The 18,411-nt window shown below is 40.3% G+C and overlaps 1 protein-coding gene across 1 annotated transcript in view; it reads right to left on the bottom strand.

Annotated features, from left to right (window-relative positions):
• Positions 1-18,411, bottom strand: part of TRPM3 (transient receptor potential cation channel subfamily M member 3) — a 1,151,180-nt gene that overhangs the window by 279,632 nt on the left and 853,137 nt on the right. Inside the window, exon 9 of the mRNA XM_042780585.1 lies at positions 8,430-8,504. Coding sequence (XP_042636519.1) covers positions 8,430-8,504 — 75 coding nt within the window. The remainder of the gene's footprint in view (positions 1-8,429; positions 8,505-18,411) is intronic.

An 18,411-nucleotide genomic window follows, 5' to 3' on the forward strand; every position in this document is an offset into this window, starting at 1 on the left:
TCAGATATGTTATTACCAAATATTTTTTCCCAATCTGTAGGTTCTCTTTTGACTCTTTTGGAGAAGTCTTTGGAAGCAGTGGTAGAATTCTTGCTTCCCATGAGGGCAACCTGGGTTCAATTTCTAGCCAATGTGCCTCAAGTGCAGCCACCCCCCCTGTCTTTCAGTGGAGGCTTGCATGTTGCTGTGATGCTGGACAGGTTTGAGTAGGGCTTCCAGGCTAAGATGGACTAGGAAGGAAGGCCTGGAGATCCACTTCTAAAATTTCCCCGGGGAAAACTATGGATCACAATGGTCTGATACCATTGTGCATGGGGTGGCCTTGAGATGGGATGAAGTTGTTGGTAACAAGCTAACTACAGACGTAGGAAGGGGCTTGAAAATGTGCATTTCTAATAAGTTCCCAAGTGATGCAGTTGCTGCTCATCCTGGGATCATAGTGGAGGACCACTGCCCCGGCATAGAGCTGTGTGGAGAGGTGACTTCTGCCAATGAGAAGTAGAATCTAAAATGTGCAAATTAAGGTGAAAGCCCATGGAGTGAGGCTGAAATACCCAGGAACAATATTTCTAGAGGTCTATTTTAAAGTATAAACATGATGTCAGCAAACTTTCCCCGTAAAGGGCTATATAGTAAATATTTCTAGCTTAGCAGGCCAGATCGTCTCTGTTGCAACTCCTCAACTCTGCTTGTAGTACAAAAGCCAACATAGACAGTATGTAAATACATGACCATGGCTATGTTCCATTTATATAAAATTTAAAGCTTTGCTTTTTTTTTTTTTTTAAAAAAAAAAAAGATGGTGGGGTGGTGGATTTGGCCCATGGGCTATAATTTGCCAACCCCTAGATCTAACTAAGGAAGCTCTGGTGGCATAGTAGTTAAAGCATTTGACTGCTAACCAAAAGGTCAGTGGTTCAGACCTACCAGCCACTCCATGAGAGAAAGGTGAGGCAGACTGCTCCCATAAAAATTGATAGCCTTGGAAACCCTATGGGGAGTTCTACCCTGTCCTAAAGTGTCACTATGAGTCAGAATCAACTTGATGGCAGTGAGTTTGGGTCTAATGTGGTTAAAATGATTTATATTAGGCAATATCTCTTGGTTTGCCCAGCCTGAGTAAGCCTGTGATCAATGAGACACTAATTAAGTCAGACACTTGATTTATAGCAAAGTGCTGGTACCAACTTTAGTTGTTTGTGATTGATATAACACTGCCTTTACAGGAAGACATGTACCCTTCTTGAAATCTAGCCCCTAGAGCCGCCTACTTGGGACTTTTAAAAATGAAGGGACCACCACCTCACTCTATTTCAGAAGTGTAGAGTTTTCACTGCACTGGTGACAGTTCCCTATTTATTATATCCTCCACTTGGTACTTTGCCTATAAGTAAAGGATATCTTTTCTTTGTATCAGGATTGAGTAATTTTAGATTTTAGTTTCCATTTGTTTTTCCCTCTTCTCATTTCAAAAATGGTCTTTGGACTGTCTTTTCTCAGGGGAGGCTTGCATTCCTGGCCAGAGATGGTCATAAAAATACTGAAACGAGAAGTTGCCTGAGGACACCTTTCTTGATGGCACTTGTGAAAACCTAATCTCACTAGCGTCTTGAAGTAGAAGAGGAGAAAAGCAAATGTCTTTGATGGGGAGAAGTGAGATGGGGGAGAGAGAGAAGATGAATTAGCCCAGTCTGGGACAGGGAGAAGGGACTTGCGGTGTTCCTGATGTTAAGTTCCCAGGTGTTGTCTGACTTGACCTGTCAGTAGCTTTTGACAGCCACCATTTCTTCCTCTGGAAAACATGTTCCTCCTTTGGCTTCCAGAAAGTTCTCTCTCTTGGTTTACCTGTTTCCTCACTAGCTGCTCCTTCTTCATCTCTCTTGCATTTTTCTTCTACCTCCTCAACCTCTGAGGCTCAGACTGTCCCAAGGCTCAGTTCTTGGTCCTCTTTTCTCCTTTCCTCTTCTCCCCTCTCTTTTCTTCTCTGTACTCCCTTGGTGATCTTATGCACTCACATGGCTTCATATACCATCTAATCACTGACAACTCTCACATTTATATCTCCAGCCCAAATCTATCCACTGAACTGGTTTCATATATCCACACCCTTTTCAATATCTCCACCCATACTCTTAGACATTCATTTCTGATGTGTCTAAAAGCTAAATTCCTAATATTGTCCCATACCTGCTTACTCTCTTCCCCATCTCAGAAAATGAAACTCCATATTTCTTGATGATCAGCTCCAAAACCTTGGACTTATCCTTGATTTCTCTCTCTCTCTCTCTCAACCCCACACCAATTAATGGTAAATCTTGCCTGCCAGATCAGATTGCTCTCACCACCTCAACTGCTACTACCCCGAATCAAAGCCACCATCAGCTTTTGTCTGGATATTGGAATTGTCTCTTCGCTGGTCTCTTGGTTTTCATCTGAGCTTATCATTAAGGTTACCCTCAATGCAGTAGGTAAATTGATCCTGTTGAAACCTATAAGATCATTGGTTTCTTTGTTCAAAACTCTCCAAGATCCCCATTTCATACAAAGAAAAGTCAAAGTCCTTACAATTAATTCTCTACTGGATCTATCCCCATGTTCCCTCTTTGGTTTCCTTTCCTACCATTCTTCCCATTGTATATTTCACCATGTTCATTTCACAGGTCTCCTGATACTCTTCAAACATGTTGGCCACACTCCAGCCACAGGGACTTATCATTGCTGTTCCCCAAGATATCCACAGAGCTTGTTCCTTCACTTCATCCAAGTCTTTATTCAAATGTCATCTTTTCCGTGAATTATTCCCTGCTACTCTATCTAAATATTGCAATCCCTTCTCTGTAACCTCCTTTCTACCTTCTCTGCTTTATTTCTCTACCCAAAAGTTACCACTATCCAATACCCTATGTATTTTACTTATTTACTTTCTGGCCCCTTCCACCTAAAAGTAAGCTGCATAAGGATGGGAGTTACCACAGACACCTTGTCTGAGGGAAAATACTGTAAGAGAAGTCAGATGCTGAACCTGTGGATACTGTACTTGTTGGAAAGGTCCCAGCAACTTTAATTGGCAGGAGTGCTAGAGCTGCCTATCTTCAAGAGGCCATATATTTATCAGCAGTAACCTTGACTGAGAATGTAAGAGAATTGACTTTTCCTATTTTCCAGGTTCTTTGTAAACAAGACAGATTGAGAGACAGAGGTATAGATAAACAAGAGACCAACCTAATAAACACTGCCTTTTCCAAACACTAGATGGAATGGGGGATGGGATTGGATTTATTTGAATTAAGGAAATGTGATAGATATGTGATATTTCCTCCATACCTAAGTTGATGAGCAATAATTCATAGTCACTACAATAGCTTCTATTACTTGAAAATTGAAAGAAGTAAACAGAATAAAATAAATCCTCCTCTATGCATGCCAAGAAAATTGAATTTAAATATGGGAATATAAGGGTGAAGTAAACTTCTGCTTCTCCCCAAACTCTTCAGGTGGCCACCTCATATCTAATCATTGCTTTCTTCCAAATCTCCCCCATGATTTAATAGTAACTTCTGATATGCACAGAGTCAGGATTTGTCGCCTGTGTTCTCCCTCTGGGTGGAAGAAATGCTGTTAATGAGGAAGGATTCAGCGCAGATTTGTTTGATGACAAGAATGACTGAATCTTCAGTCCTTGTGTTAGCAAAGCATGCCGGTGTTTTCATCTTGCCTCATTCCAGAAGCAATTGCTCACACAACCCCATGTGGACTGGACTCAGAGAAACAAAGGCTTTTTAGTCAACAAGAGTTGTTGATTTCTCTGACTGTGGTTTGGTTTGGTGTGTGCTTGCAGGGTTGTGGTGTATGGAACTCTTTGCACAGCTTTTGAAATCTAGCCTCTACACACAGAGCAAGGACAATCCTGTTCAGTGAGGGGGAAGGGCTGCCTATTTGTTTTAGCTATGGGTAACAAAAAGAAAAATTATTAGATGTTTGCTTATCTGGCCAGTAGTAGGGCATAAAATCTGTACTTTCCTAATTTTTCTCTCAGGTTAGTGATCTTGAGGTAGTTGTTCAAGGTTAAAAGATTTTTATTCATTACAGTCTATGGCCACTTTATTAATGAAACTATGCACCACTGCCATCGAGTCGATTGCACTCACATTGACCCTGTAGGACAGAGTAGAACTGCCCCATAGAGTTTTCAAGGCTATAAATCTTTATGGAACAGACTGCCTCATCTTTCTCCTGTGGAGGTGCTTCTGGGTTTGAACCCCTGACCTTTTGCTAAGCAGCTGAATGCATTAACCACTGCACCACTAGAACTCCTTTAATGACAAGCAGGGCACTATTTCTAGTCATTCTTCAAGACTATATGAATTAGAGGTCTCTTGTACATTCACTAGGAGCTCTGGTGGTGTAGTGCATAAGGCATTTGATGCTAAACAGAAGGCTGGTGGTTCAACCCCACCAGCCATTCCTCAGAAGAAAGACTAGGCAATCTACTTCTGTAAAACCCATGGAGGGGTCGCTATGAGTCTGGATCGACTTGACAGCAGTGAGTTTATATTCAGTAGTTCTAATGGCTTGGAATGATCCAAATAGTATTTAGAAGGGATGGTGCAAATTATACATCCTAGGAACGGCCTTTGAATGGTCCTGTGATAAATGCCCCAGGCTTAGGTATCAAACTCACTGCCATTGAGTCGATTCCAACTCATAATGACCCCCATTGGGTTTGTAAATCTTTATGGAAGCAGACTGCCTCATCTTTCTTCTGCAGAGTGGCTGGTAGGTTTCAACCACTGAGCCTTTGGTTAGCAGCCAAATGCTTTAATCACTATGCCACCAGAGCTCTTTTAAGTATCTTAGACAAATTAAAAGTTCAGTTCACTTTTCTTTAAGACCCCCCAGGAATTTTCTCTAAATACAGCCCACTGTAAAATTGTTGATTATGGCAGAGCAGGACTCAGTCAGCACAAGTTTTTGCACTTTTTTTTTTTTTTTTTTAAATGTTTGTCTAACTTTCTAAAGTTAGCAATGCATAGCTACTGCTTGGGTTGATCCTAATCTAGACTGAAAAGCAGCCATGGGCAATTATCACTTTAAATAAGTGGAAAAAAGTCGATAGTTCTCTCCTTTCTGTGTAAACGAAAAGAATCAAGCTGTGATGGCAATGCTGCCAAAAATATAAATCAATAAAAAAATAAAAATCCTTAGACTCTAAGTTCATAAGATGGAAATTATTTAACAATAATAATGATTCAACAGGAACACAAATTTCTAAAATTCAATGCTTTCATGCCTATCACAGAGGTGTGGCTGATCGTCTTTGCCTGCATATGTTCTAACTTATTTCTCATCCTCTCAGTCTTTCCACATAATTATTGTTTTATTATCTGCCTTTTCTTTATAGCTTTTTATACATAAATGCTTCTATTCTATTTCTATGTCAGGCTGGAAATAAAAGCTAAATATAAGGCCAAGGAAAAGAAAACTAAGTATTGATATTTATTAAAAAAAAATTATGAGCACCTACACGGAAGGAAGGTTGGGCAATCCTACTTCCGTAGTGATACTGCCTTGGAAACCCAAGGAGGGGTCGCTATGAGTCGGGGCCGACTCGACAACGGCACATAACAACAACAACAACATGTAGGTGGCAGGCACTGAGTTAGGCTTACAGGATGACAAAGATAAGACAGGCTCTGCTCACCAGGAGCTCACAGCTCACAATCTACAGATGATGGGGGGTGATGTAGACAGTCAGGGCAAGGACAGATAGTCATTCTAGCAAAAGAAGTAGAACTATTATGGAGGTTTAATAATGGAGGTTTACACAGAGTACTTTAGGAGTGTGGAGGATGTGGTGAATAACTAGGCCGAGCAGGGGAGTGAAAAAAGAAAGGACTTTTGAGCAGAGAATTGGAGGGAATGCAGGATTATAAAGTGGATAGAGGATAGAATTTCAGCAAATGTCAAAAAGGGACAAAAACACACCTGAAAGGAAGGGCCATTGAAGGAAGACTAGAAGTAGCTTGGATTGTATGGTCCATAACTAGGTCCATAATGTTGTGGCAAGGGATGGAGCTAGAAAAACAAGAGGAAAAGATAACAAAGGATCTGCTTACTAGCAGTGAAACAGGGAAAAGATTGGATCCCATCAAGAAGGTCTGTGTCATGATAGGAGCCTATTAGATCTGACCAGTGACAATAATCTTAGCTGACATGGAGACCAAAATGTCAGTCAAACACTTGCAACCCGTGTCTTTTTCATCAGAATGAGATTTCAGCATTCTTTCCTCTATATAAAAGGACCTAAGGGATCTTAACAGAATGGTGGACAGGTCCCTGCTCAGACTCATTTTCAGAAACTGCCCTAGTCCCAGAGTAATTCCTAGATAAGAAGCCTCTTTTCTGAAAGAGGTCTCCTAACTTGCATGAGGAAATGGATCAGCAAAATGAGACTGGCAAATGCTGAAACACAGCTTCTCACTAAATGTCTTCTGCTTCCCCAAAGTTATGCTTCTGGCTCCATTGTCTTTATTGCCAATGTGGCTTTTTTATTAACAACCATTTCTGTGACACAGCCGACCTGTGTGAGTCCCTTTCATAAGATGAGAAAAGGGTAGGGCTAGACTATGCTGTCATCTTTACATAAATATTATATATAATTCCCAGGGAAGACCCTCTAAAAGGCTGAGACCCTCTAAAAGGCTGAGAAAACTTTGAACATGTTGCATCACAAGCATCTGAAAAACGGCAAGTCACTCACAGTTCGAAGTTATTGATCATGAATTAGATATTTGTATTTTGGCAGGTCTTTTACCTAATTAGTTGAATTTATAGGCAGTAAGATCTTTCTTGGGGAGCTCTGGTGGCATAGTGCCTAAGGCATTTGACTGCTAACCACAAGGCTGGTGGTTCAAACCCACCAGCCACTCCTCAGAAAGAAGGTTGAGCAACCTATTTCCATAGTGATATTGCTTCAGAAACCCAAGGGGGAGGGTTCACTATGAGTCGAGTCTGACTTGATGGCAGTGTGTTTGGTTTGGAAGATCTTTCTTGTACTTGATACAAAGTCTGGATGATTGAGCTGAATAGGTTAAAGAAGCAATGAGTTATAACCTGCCCAGAGGAAGCTTAACTCGCCTTTGAAGTCAGGTGCTTTGAACTTGGGGTTGTTAGTCTATGAGAATATAAAACTATCTTCTTCCCACCTCTAGGGCTCCCTGGATGAAGTTCCCATATGACACTTAATGTCTAGAATTGTTATCTATCTTATGGAAAAGTTATGGGCTCAGTGATGGAAACTATCATGTCATGGTCATCCCAATGCTTTTGATGATGGTGCAATGATCAAAAAGATGCCAGTGATGACAATTGAACGTCCCTTTGCCTTCCCAGCCTCCTTCATATATTCTCAGGCATAGGATGACAAAGGGAAGTCCACGAGTCACATGAAGAAAACTGTAGCCATGGGTACACGATCAGAAGCTCCTTTGTTCCTTCCCACTCCGCCTTCTACGCCAGCACCCTGTCCTTCTACGCCAGCACCCTGTCCTGCAGCCTTTTCATGTTGTTCCTCCAACATCTTGCCTATAACCATCCTCTTCTGCTCAAAGTTCTGCTGATGATTCATTCTAACCACAGTGATGCTCAACTCATATCTGACAAGGAGTTAGTGCTCAAATAGTTACTGAATTAATGATCTCAAACTTCCAGCATACTGAAATTTTAGAGGAACCTCTTTTTGGAGGAAACAATGCTCTCATCTGTGAGGTGGGAGGAGTAAAGGTTCACATCAGCCTAGGTTTGCACCTGACTGTGCCACCAACTGGAATTAAGACAAAGGCCTAATCTCTCTGAGCTGCCATTTAATCAATTTTAAAAAGGGATGATATCCCACCTGGAAGGGTTTTGTGAGTATTAAAAGAGATAATATATATGAAAATGTCTAGCACAGTGCTGGAATATAATAGGACATCAATAAATGTTCATTTTCTTCCTTCCTAATAATACTGCCACCCCATCGTATATGGCATTTTTGTTGTTGTTAGTTGCCACTGAGTTAATTCTGAGTCAAAGAGCAGCCCTACATCTGCAGAGTAAACAGCACTCAGGTTTCCAGGCTGTGCCCTTTTGGAAGCAGATCACCAGGCTTTACTTCTGAGGGGTCCCTGGTTGGGTTTGAACTACCAACCTCTAGGTCAGTAGTCCAGTGCTTAACCTTTGTGCCACCCAAGGACTCCTGTTATTTTTAAGATGATACAAACATTGGGGAATAACTAATCTCTGAAGTTTGAGAATGTCTTAGAAGAGAGAGATAAGCAGCATAGGGAGGGATATTGTTAGAAAATTTTAAAAGAAATGAATGTTCCTAAGGTTAATTTTCTTGATGAGAGTTTAAGGAGAAATTCAAGTTGTCCATTAATTATACTTACCAATTGGGTCTAATTGGCAAGTACCCCAAAATGAATAAAACAAGCGGGAGTCAAGAGAGAAAAACGGCAGGCATCCTGTCAAAAAATAAAATCTTTGAAATTTCTACAACCCAATGGTCAGATACATAATTTCTTAAAGCAGACCAATCATCCAATTTATGTAAATTTATACAAATGATGGCAACCGAGTTGCACATTAAGACCTATGCAAAATGTCAAACAGTCCTCTGTACCGGCTGTGTCCTGTCTTATCAGTTTTCAATTAAACAGGTCTTTATAGTCCCTTTGCTGGAGCACATGTCCTTCCTGATTCTGTTTTGGCATCCATAATCGCTGTGGTGGTTGAAAGGATTATGTGTTTATAACAATGCTTAGCACTTAGTAAGTCCTCAACAATATAGTTGTTGTTATATTAATTATAGTAACAAGTATTCGTCTTTCAATTTTGTGTCTTCTGGGGCAAGATGGGATGTAGATTTCCTCTGTCATAGAACATTTTTTTTCAGATTTCTGGACAAACAAGTGCTCTATTCTTAAGATTAGCTACTTTTGACATAAATTAAGCAAATTAGCTTTGGAAAATGTAGTTCTTTTCTTTTTTTTAAAGAGGAATTGAAAGACATGTGTAACATTTTATTATGATCCCCACATTCTCCTCTCTTTTTTCCTGGTCAAGAAGACATATCTCTATCTATTGCTATGGTTGATTGCGGTTGATTCAGACTCATGGTGAACCCATCTGTGTCAGGGTAGAACTGTGTCCCACAGGGTTTTCAACGGCCAATTTTTCAGGAGCAGATCGCCAGAGTTTTCGAGGTTGTGGATTTTTAGGAAACAGATTGCTTCATCTTTCTGCTGCAGAGCAGCTAGTGAGTTTGAACCACCAACTTTTGGTTAGTACTGCATCCAAGGGCTCCTCAGAGCAGTTACAACTGGTAGCAATAGTGGTGAGGTGGGGACTGGGCAAGGCGTAGCTGGTTGGTGAGAGGTATGGTAGAGTCTCACTCTGCTTTTCATGGAATATCTCTTGGTAATTCCTCAGTACCCATAACCTGGCAAAACTGCCTTTTCATTAGAATCTATTAATGGGACTTAAAGCAACATCCTTGAAGCACAAAATGTTAAGGGTTGGTTCCCCTAGATTCTCAATAGTTTGCAAAATAACAAACTGAGAGTAACTACTATATATTTTTCCAGAAAATTACTAATTAGGATGTTCTGAGAACATAAATTCAGCTTGTGAGCACACTCTTCCCAGGCCTCTCTCTTGCTGAGTACAGCAATTACACCATTTGCTAAATACTACCAGTAAAGCTTCAAATAGACAACAGCCCAACTCCCCTCCCCAACTCCCAAAATGCAGCCCAAGCACTTGCTGATGGAAGCAAGCTTGAAATGGGCTTAGCTACATCTTTCCTGCAGCGTTAACAGCACACTGGTATTTTCTGTTTACTTCTCTCTCTCTCTCTCTTTTTTTTTTTTTTTTTTTGCAGTTACCAAATCCTAATTACCAAAACTTAAAATGGCACTTTAACAAAGATCAACCAGGGTAAGATTAATGGCATAGTAGTTAAGAACAGAAATTCTGGGATATGAGGTGTATATTGGTTGTGTCTCTCATTTTGTTAATAATGCCTTAATTAACTTTCAGGACACAGCAGAGAAAATGGTCTCAAGAGGGAAGATGGGGGGATAAAGGTCTAAGGATTTGACAGTGCCATGAAGTTCATGGCAACTTTTCCTATCAATGCTGTGTCAGATGGGATAAGAAAAGTACCCCCTCCACCTCCACAACTAACATGATGCAGAGCAAAGAGCAGTAAACTGGGAGGCTGGAGTTCTGGGTTAATTCACCATATAAATTTAGGCAGGACCTCGAACCTTGACCATTTGTAGAATGAATGCAATGCAGTACATGAACTACACTGCTCCTTCTATCATCCTGATTCTATACATTCCATCTTAATGTTTCCCTATTAAGGGGAGTCAGCAAAAGAGAACCAATGAAACATGTATACCCTTTCCTTATGATCTAGATGATCATTTGTTGTTGTTGTTATGTGCCATCGAGTCGGACCCGATTCATAGCGACCCCTGCTTGGGTTTCTGAGACAGTATCACTACATAAGTAGATTGCCCCATCTTCCTTCCGAGGAGTGGCTGGTGGGTTTGAACCACCAGCCATCTGGTTAGCAGTCAAGTGCCTGAGGCACTAAGCTACCAGAGTTCCTTATTTCCTGAAAAACTAATCCTAGTTCATACCTAGTCCATTTACTTGCATCACATGCTGTGCACTACATTTGGGGGTTGAGAGCTTTTACCTGCATGGCTAGTGATCCCCTACCCCATTCCACCTATTAAAATCTTACTTAAAATTCTGCTGAGAGGTACCAGGACCATCCCACCCAGAAACATTCTCTGTCTGAATTCCTGATGTATTTTGTGTCATTAAAGGGATTTAATATTTCCTGGCTTATAATGTAACTCTGGGTATACTGAGAGTCTATGGAACACAGTAGCTGAGGCACAGACTTAGAGGAAGAATTCTTGGATCTTCCACTTACTAGTCATCTGACTTTGTACCAATTACCAATTCTTTGACATCTCTGGGTCTCAGTTTCCTTCTTGTTGGCAAATAGAAATTATAATGGTACACACTCCATGGGATTCTTGTAGGGATTAAACCAGCTATTACTTGTAAAGTCTTTAGAACTGTGTTTGATAAACACTAGTTATTTATCTTGCAACCCCGTTGGTGTCTTATGTATCATAGGTGCACAAGCAAATACTTGTAAAGAATAACCCTAATAGAAGTATTTCTTGGAGAAAATATACAGAGCAATCATTTATTTTAAAAGATTGATATTTTGAGTTCTCACTTTTGCCACCTTTTGAGAAACTGCAAGGCTTATGACATGTACTTTGCCCCTATAAAAATAAAAAGTATAGTGGGATAATAAAGAACATATGAATGCCACCTTTTCCACAGTAAGTATGACAGGAAATAGCTGTTGAATGAGCTACTACTATGACTGAAAGTAGGACCCCAAGACAAAGGGAGCTGGACTTGGAGGTGCCCAGGAAGATGATGAAGGGAAAAATGAATAATTCTAGCTCTACTGGATTGAATTTCTGTTGGGAATATGAGTATAGGACATTTTCCATATCCCCATTACAAACAGGACGTCTGGTTGTGGCCAAGGATTGGGAATAAATTTAGGCTGTTTTGTCATCCACTAACTTCAAAGAAGGAAGATAATTTTGGCTCTGATTTTTAAAGGTGAACTTCCAATTTGTTCCATTGCTCTAATAATTTCCGCATATCTCCTTTATATGTGATTTGAGAATACTGTTCTCAATAATGTGGTTAGGGTAGATTCCTTAACCAATCTCCCTTCACTTTGATTTTCTGAGTTGGGTCTTTCTTTTCATCTTGCAGAGATTGAAGGATTGTCAGAAAACTGAGGGAACAAGAGAAGCCAAGGTCTGCTAAACCCAGCTGCGCCGGCGTCAAACACAGGTCAAGGGTGATACACACTTATGAAAGGTAGGAAGTGCCACTACTAATTGTTTCACCTGTGTCCTCTCAGATTATTTTTTTTTGTGTGTGTGTATATACATACACCAAACTCACTGCTGTTGAGTATTTCCAAGGAGGTATCACTACAGAAGTAGATTGCCCAACCTTCCTTCTAAGGAGTGGCTGGTTAGCAATCAAATGCCTTCGGCACTACGCCACCAGAGCTACATACACACACAAACACACAAGAAAAACTCTTGGATATATATGAGGCCTTATTGATGGATATTTATGTTATCTTCAATTTTCTTGTTACTGTAAACAATGTTGCAATAAATACGTGTAGGAAAAATTCCTAGACGTAAAATTATAGGGTCATAATACAGGTAGCCAAATTGTCTTCCAAATATGGTTACCTGTGTCTACACACCTACCAAAAATGTAGGAGTATACATTCCCTTCTATATTTATTGACAGCATATATATTTTTAACTTTGTTTTTTTTTCCAATTTGATAAGTTGAAACAACCTCATTGTCTTCCTTTCCATCATTTTAATAAGTGAAGCGAAGCATTTTTATTTTCTTCCCTATGATTTTTCTGTTGGTGTTTTTTTTCCCATTTTCCAAGAGGACTTTCACATTTTTCTTTCTGATTTCTAGATGGTCTTTGTACATTTAATCTGTTTTGTACAGAAACTTGGTTTGGTTGAATAGAAAAGTCACAATCGCTCTGAGTTTGGTATTACAGAAAGATGAAGGCAAAAGATATGAGGCAAGCCAGCAACAATGTAAAGATGTTGTTCTATAGATATAGAATCCAGAGAGGAATGGAAATGTTTATTTTCAAAGCCTTTGCCTGTGGTTTTGTTAGCTCTGTAAAACAATAGATATTCCTAGGCTTTATTCACTTATCAAGATATAAAGTAATCTCCAACTGTCTGTAGATTTACCTTTTAGGTTTTATTGAATAACACAATCTGAAATCAAAAGAATAACTAGGGTTGGATCAATAATGACATATCTCTAAAACAAGGTGACCCAATTCACTATTAAGGCCGCCCTATTAATTAATCTTTTTATAATCACCAGTGTCAGTAAACACTCCAGATTATTTATTTACTGACATTCCTAAAGCTTCAGGAGTCTTCAACATTGGCTACGTCTTGTTAGTTATCATTTGTATTTTGTTGTTTTTTGTTGTTGTTAGCTACTGTTCAGTCTGGCCCTGACTCACGGAGACTCCATGTGTTATAGAATAAAACTGCTCCATGAGTTTTCTTGGCTGTAATCTTTACAAGAGCAGTTCACTAAACTCTTTTCCCCACAGAGCTGCTAGGTGGGTTTGAACTGCCAACTCTAGGTTCACGGTCAATTGTAAATCACTTGCCCTACCCAAACCAAACCCGCTGACACTGAGTAGATTCTGACTCATAGTGATCCCATAGGACAGAGCAGAACTGCACCATAGGGCTTCCAAGGCTGTAAATCTTTACAAAAGCCGACTGTCACAACTTTTGCAGTTGATGTGAACCACTGACCTTTTGGTTGGCAGCCCAATGCTTTAACCATAACCACAGTGCCACCCGGGCTCCTCCTAATTAAAGTGTGCTTGTTGCCATAGAGTCAATTTTGACTCAGCAATTCTATAGGACAGAGTAGGACTGCCCTATAGGATTTTCAAGGCTGTAATCTTTACAGAAGCAGACTGCTAGATGTTTCTCCTGTGAAGCAGCTGATGATTTTAAACTGGTTAATCACAGGGTCACCAGGGACCCCTGAATTAAAATATAAGAAGGTCAAACTGAATAATTGGTAAGTTGTGTTGTTGTTGTTGCTATTTGCCGTCGAGTCGGCCCCGACTCATAGCGACCCCTCCTTGGGTTTCACTACGGAAGTAAGATTGCCCAACCTTCCTTCCGAGGAGTGGCTGGTGGGTTTGAACCGCCAGCCTTCTGGTTAGCAGTCAAGTGCCTTAGGCACTATGCTACCAGAGTTGGTAAGAGGTAAGAGTAGACTTTAAATCTCTCATATGTCTTCTACTCACCAGCGTCTCCTCAAACTTTCCTCACCTGAGTCAGAGGCTGGGCTACTCTTGATCCCTAAGACTAGTCTCTTGTCCTTTTTTCTCAACAGGGTAATGCTCAGGTATAACCTGTCTCCCCAGGATAGGTTTCTCCATTCTACTGCCCATTACCAAGATTAAGTCATGTGTAGGTAACATGAGAATTATTTTCCTGGATTTATCTTTATCAAGCACAAAGGGTAAAGTATCTTAGAAACACAGAATGTAGCCTATTTATTTTTAACATTTTGGGATTTTTATTTTTAACATTTTGTGATTTTCCAAATGATGTGTCACAAAATACATGGTAAAAGGTCCATCATGTATAGCATAGCAAAACCAAACTCACTGCCATCAAGTCGGATTTGACTCATAGCAACTGTGGTTGTGGTGGTTATGTTTGTGTGTCAACTTGGCTAAGCCTGGTTGAGTGGCTGGGCAGCTGGATGTAGTATTCCCCATGATAACGATAAGACTGGTAAACAACTCCATGGTGGAATCTACTGTGAGCAGCTGAGTAGCTGCCTTTGGATGTGTGCTCTGCTTCCTGTATATAAGGAGAAGTTTTGGGAATGGTCTCTAGCCTATGGCATGCTTGGACCCTGCATGTAGCCATGTCGTTGCTCAGCAGCTGGCAATGCTCTGCTGACCTTGGGACTTACAATGGACTTAAGTTAATGGCCTGCCTTGTGGTTTGGTAATATCAGGACTGTGCCTTTTTACTTATCAACTCTAGGGCTTCTCAGCCTCAGCAGTCAGAGAAATGCCTCTAACTCCAGTGGGCTGGGAGCAGGAGGCAGAGCTGGACCCCAACTTTGACCCAGCCCCTAGAGCTCCAAATTGTAAGAAAGCCCCTAGAGCTCCAAATTGTAAGAATCAACTTCTGTTTGTTAAGGCCATCCCATTTCTGGTATATTCTTGTTTGTCAGAGTGGCACCAGGTAACCAGAACAGCGACCCTTCCTTGGGTTTGGGTTTCTGAGGTGGTATCACTTCCCAACCTTCCTTCAGAGGAGTGGCTGGTGAGTTTGAACCACCAGCCTTCTGGTTAGCAGTCAAATGCCTTAGGCACTAAACTACCAGAGCTCCTACGGATAGCATAGTGAGTATGTTTTGGTAAGTTAACTCAAAAAGCTAACTAAACTAGAATGGTCTAAAATAATCTATATAATTTTAGGCAGCCTGTCTTAATCTGCTTTCAAATGAAATTATAATTTCCAGAGACAGTTTGAGACCTTTCTTTAAAAAAGTTCATAGAGGAATATTCTAAAAGGCAGGAGCTATTTGTGGGCCAGGCTTCCCAATGAACACACATTGAGGCATAAAGATGTAGTGTTTTTTTTTTCTGAATGGCAGAGTAATCTCAAATGAGCCAATTAATGACCACCTGGAGGGCAATTTTTAAGAAAGTATGCCCCAAACTGCTAGCTGTCCCCTGATACCAATTTTCTCCTTGTTTCATTTCAAAGTAAGAGAATTTTAGCTGTGTCCACAAGTGAAAGACATAGAGACCTGCTTCTGCAAAGATTACAGCCAAGAAAACCTTACAGAGCAGTTCTACTTCATCATGTGGCTCTCTGAGTCAGAATACTCTCAACAACACCTAACACCAACATGTTTGCCCAGGATAAGGACTAAAATTCCTAATCTTCCTCTTCCTTTAGTTGGTGTGACCAAATACTGGCATATAGAATGTAACGAAAAGTGATGTGTGTAACTTCCTCATTGTGTTTAAAGGGAAGAGTTCTGCCTCTCTTTTGCTCCTCTTTTCCCTTTCCCTCTGGCTGGAAAGGCTGGAAAGAAGTGATGGTGAGGCCACTATCTTAGAAGGAATAAAATTCTGTCTCATTTAAGTATTCATTATTTTGAGGCATTGTTTCACCAGGAGACACCGTATTAATATTCTAACTACTATATCAAGGCTCTGCGGGACAAAGTGTCATCATCTAGGATTGCAATGTTAGCTGTGGGCAAGGGACACAATGATTCATGCCAATCCTAATCTCTTACAATACAGATATCCAAGCTACTCCAAAATGGAAAACTCCTTTTGCTATCAAATGGAAAACTCCTTTTGCTATCTGCCTCCCTACCTATGCTATTTCTGAACACCCATGGCTTGGCCTCTCTTGTGTGTGATGAGACTGATTTAGCTATCACAGTCAGAATACAAATATATAAAAGATGTAAAATCTATATAATTTATATTTATAAAAGTAAAGTGACTGAAGTGACTGTTGTTGTTTGCCGTCAAATCAGACCCAACTCATAGCAACCCCTCCTTGGGTTTCCAAGGTGTTATCACTATGGAAGTAGATTGCCTCATCTTCTTTCTGAGGAGTGGCTGGTGGGTTTGACCCGCCAGCCTTCTGGTTAGCAGTCAAGTGCCTATAACCCTTCTTTCTTCAATGATGCTGCCATTGCTAAAGCATTTGGAATTTTGCAAAAATGCTAACCTCACATATTTCTTCAAATAATATATGACTGGGTCATGTCACTTAGATTTCTTTCATGCCCAAGTGGCAATACTGAGCACTTCCTACTACAATATTGATGTCAGTGTCAGAGAGGCATGTTAGTGTCTGAGTGGCTGGCAAATTTATTCAAGATGTCAAAAGTACTCTTTTCCAAGGACAAGTTTGCTTTATAATTTAATATAATTTAAAAATACTAACATGCATAAGAAAAACACAAAACCAAACCCACGACCACTGAGTCAATTCCAACTCGCAACAACCTTACAGGACAGAGCAGAACTGCCCCATAGGGTTCCAAGGCTATAACTCTTAATGAAAACAGACTGCTTCATCTTTCTCCTATGGAGCAGCTGGTGGGTTTGAACCTCTGACCTTTTGGTTAGCAGCTGAATGCTTAACCAGCAGCACCACTATAGCTTTTGTTTCTACTAGTGTCTAGTACAGTCCAGGGAAATAAGAGAATTATACTAGACATCAATGTAAACTTTAAAAAAAAACATTGCTTTATGGTATTTTACTTCATTAATTTACTCATTCATTCACATTTCTCTGTGTAATTATTTCTAAAATACTTCCCAGTAATTTATTGATTGAATAATATTACAATTTCTAACTCTTCTAACTCTTTATTCTAATGTTGTTGCCTTGTGCTGGTGAGTTGACTCCAACTCGTAACTCGTAGCAACCCCCTACGTAGAATTGAATCCATAGGGTTTTGGGTTTTCTTGGCTGTAATCTTTATGGAAGGATATTGCCAGGATATTTCTTCTGCAGTAGTACTGGGTGGGTTTGAACCACCAACTTTTCAGTTGCTAAAAAACCCAACCCACTGCCTCATCTTCTTCCCATAGAGCAGCATCCTATCGTTTAACAGCCAACTGTATTTTTTTTTAAAAAGTTAAAATATTCCCTGGTCAATGTATTCTAGTGAGTAGGCTCCCCAGAGGCTTATGGGTAAATCAACTCTAAAATAAACTCTATTTTGGGCCCTTGCTTCCATGCCCAAGTCAGCTACTAACTATGGCATCAAAGACTGTGACAAGAAAGCTCCTAGCAATGAGCACATTTCTGGAGTCACTGAGCCTGAAACATACAAAGCAGCAGTGTTAACAGGCAGTGCTGCTGAATTGGAAATTCTGATCAGATTTACTTCAAGTGTTAGTTCAGCTTTGAAGCAGATTGGTGTGTCCCTGTAGATGAAAACCAGCTTCCTTGGAGCCATTATGGGCCAAAAGGTCAATTCAAGTCCTCTTACAGTTTTCAAATACTCTGAGAGCTCCAACATAGATGATAGCTTTAGTTCTCTTCTAGGAAAGTACAGGTTTAAGACTCAATGCAAATAAAGTTAGAAAGAAGGAAGAAAAGAAGGAAGAACTTCCCAGTAACACAAGTCATATTAGGAGATAAAGGAGGTACCAGGGTTGATATTCAGCCTGTACCATGAATTTGGACTCCCTGGGTAGTGTAAATGGTTAATGTGCTCACTGCTAACCAAAAGGTTGCTGGTTTGAGTCTACCCAGGGGCACCTTGTTAGAAAGGCTGGATAAGCTATGGCTGATAAATTAGCCATTAAAAACCCTATGGAGTACACTTATGGGGCTGCTGTGAGCTGGAATTTACTGGACAGAAACAGGTTTTTGGTTAACATGGATTTAGGATACTGGAGTCCATATGGATTGTTAACATTCTAAATCTCACTGCTGGTGCACTAATGCACGTACTACTACATGTCTCTTTCCTTGGACAGACTACCTTGGTCCTGCTGGTCCTGCTAAATGTGAGAGGAGCTATTAAAAAGATTTGAAGAAAAAGTAGTGTTTCCTAAGGTTGCTATTGGCAGTTAGGCCAAGCAATTACAATTATTAACACATTGCAGGATGTTTTGCTTTAATGCTACTATACTGAGCACTAGAAATTATGAC

Source organism: Orycteropus afer, unplaced genomic scaffold (genome assembly GCF_000298275.1).
Source record: "Orycteropus afer afer isolate SDZICR_OR568_19922 unplaced genomic scaffold, OryAfe1.0 scaffold00005, whole genome shotgun sequence".
NCBI lineage: Eukaryota > Metazoa > Chordata > Mammalia > Tubulidentata > Orycteropodidae > Orycteropus > Orycteropus afer.